The sequence below is a fragment of the Elephantulus edwardii genome, unplaced genomic scaffold (assembly GCF_000299155.1).
Source record: "Elephantulus edwardii isolate Elephantulus edwardi_28Jun2011 unplaced genomic scaffold, EleEdw1.0 scaffold00234, whole genome shotgun sequence".
NCBI lineage: Eukaryota > Metazoa > Chordata > Mammalia > Macroscelidea > Macroscelididae > Elephantulus > Elephantulus edwardii.
Window position 1 is genome coordinate 2,226,167 of NW_006399984.1, and position 2,309 is coordinate 2,228,475.

Here is a 2,309-nt window from a genome sequence, read left to right on the forward strand (position 1 = left end):
TGCCAAAGGGGCCCTTTAGAGTAGTGAGAGAAGATCTTCACCCTGAAACCTACAGCGTCCCTTTACAGCAGGAAGTAGCTAAGAGAATACGCTGTCCCTTTTCCCCTATGAATCAGGGTGAAGTCTCTCTCAAGGAGGGGTGATAGGGAATGGCAAAGGACAGACTGACAAAGGAGATTAATCAGAACTGGCTTTGACAAGCACTGTGGCAATTGGACAATTAAAACACACTTTCAAGGGAGGGAAAAAAAGAACGAACTGGTGAGGAGGGTACAGAAAATAGTGCAACAATGAATGAATGAAAACCCCAAATCTCTATAAATGTTCATTAAAATTAATAAAATTTAATTTAAAAAAAATCCCATGGAAGGAAACTGCCTTGGAGTTGGTTTCGAACTGCAAGCCTTGAGGACAAACATGTAATAAAACTGAAATTTGGAGGAATTTATTTTATAGCTTCTCAGACAAATGACACTGAATAAAAGAAAGGGAACTACATTTACTTTTAACTCAAAAACATAATTTTTACATGCTGTTATGTGCCGTCGAGTCATCTGTAATTCGTAGCAACCCTATGTACAACAGCCCTAAACCCTGCTCTATGCTGTGCCAATCTCCCTGTCTCCGGCACAACTACCCACAGTACTCCAGTCACTGAATCAATCCATCTCATCAAGGGTCTTCCTCTCCTGGGTTTCCCCCCACCCTCCCCAGCATGACATTCCCTCTCCAAGGACTGATTCCTCCTTGTAACATGTCCAAAGTATGTCAGACGAAGCTTTAGAATCCTTGCCTCTGAGGAGCAACCTGGCTTCACCCTCGCCAAGATGAACCTATTTGTTCTACTAGCTATCCATTCAATACTCTTCTCCAGCACCACAGCTCAGAGGCATCAATTCTCTTGTCATACCTAGCCATTGTCCAGCTTTCTGATGAATAGCAAGTGCAAAGACCGTGACCTGAATCAGGCAAACCTCAGTATCCAGACTGAAATCGTTGTTCATTACATTGGAGAGTTCTCTGAGAGATGACTCTCCCAGTGCAATTCGTCTTTTAATTTCCAGACTGCTGATAGCAAGAGTGTTAACTGCAGAGCCAAGCAAATTAAAACTGTTAACAATCTTAATCTTTCCATCGTCTATCATGATGCTGCCAATAGTCCCAACAGTGACAACTTAGTGAGCACATCTAGAGCAGCATATGTTTGTTAAAATATGTCAACTGGTATGCCGCCAATTGCTGGGGCCTTCTTTTTTTCCAAATCTTTCAGAGCAGTGTGAACTTCTTCTATGCAGTCTTGAAAATACATCCTACTCATTTTTTTTTTCGTAAGGAATTTCAAATACTTCACAAATTACCCTTAAATATGCGATTAAGATGTGATGTTGAGTGACTACAAAAAACTTTTTTCTCCAGAAAGCCTATATAATTCTGATGTATCTCAGACACTCACTGCAAGGACGACAGAAATCACATCTTGCTCATTTTTATGTTATGGTCTCCTCCACCATTCTGTCTGTTTGTGATAAGCAAAAATGTTCAATGAAGTGAAGATATAAATAATGTATGTATGGTCTACCATTTTCAAGTACATACTTCTCAAATATTCTTCAAAATATCTTCTAGTTTATAAAACCGTCAACACTGTGACAACTACTGCTAAAGTGTATCGTTCTGAAGGACAGAGACTTTACAGAAACTGAAATGGATAGCTATTTGATGCCAAGAATTACTTAATCATTCAATTAAAAATTAATATGCAGAGGGTAGAAGGTAACACTATTATGAAAACATTAAAAGAGATATTGTTGCTGTCACTGAATGTCTCCTGAACAAAGGCACACAGCAAATGCTGCCAGGAATAAAGAGATATATGTGGCTGGAGGGGAAGGTACCTTAGAGCCTTTCAGTCCGCCCAGCTGGTCCTTGTCATTCAGGCCCCATACAAATACTTTGGTTCTTATCGTAGCTGTGGATTCCAGACCTGTAGCCTTCTTTCTCATAAAGCTAAGAAAGGGGGAATGGGGTGGGAGGGCAGGATTTAAGACAAAAATACTGATTACCAAGCAGAGAATAAAGAAGAAAAAAACACCATTGAAATTCAAACTCAAGCACCCAAAATTTGCTGGTCATTATGAAAACACTTGCTTTAATACAATAAAACTCTAAGCATATACAGGAATAAAGATTCCACAGGATCAAAACTTTTAACTAAAATATTTGAATTTTATTTTAATTTTTTTGTGTGCATGTGTGTGCTGAGAATAGGAATTTAAACAATTTTTTTAAAAAAATATTTTTTTATTATT

General features: G+C 38.5%; 1 protein-coding gene across 1 annotated transcript in view; it reads right to left on the minus strand.

Annotated features, from left to right (window-relative positions):
- HERC2 (HECT and RLD domain containing E3 ubiquitin protein ligase 2) overlaps positions 1-2,309 on the minus strand; it is a 439,756-nt gene that overhangs the window by 158,188 nt on the left and 279,259 nt on the right. The window contains exon 56 of the mRNA XM_006898588.1: positions 1,896-2,007. Within this exon, the coding sequence (XP_006898650.1) occupies positions 1,896-2,007 (112 nt within the window). The remainder of the gene's footprint in view (positions 1-1,895; positions 2,008-2,309) is intronic.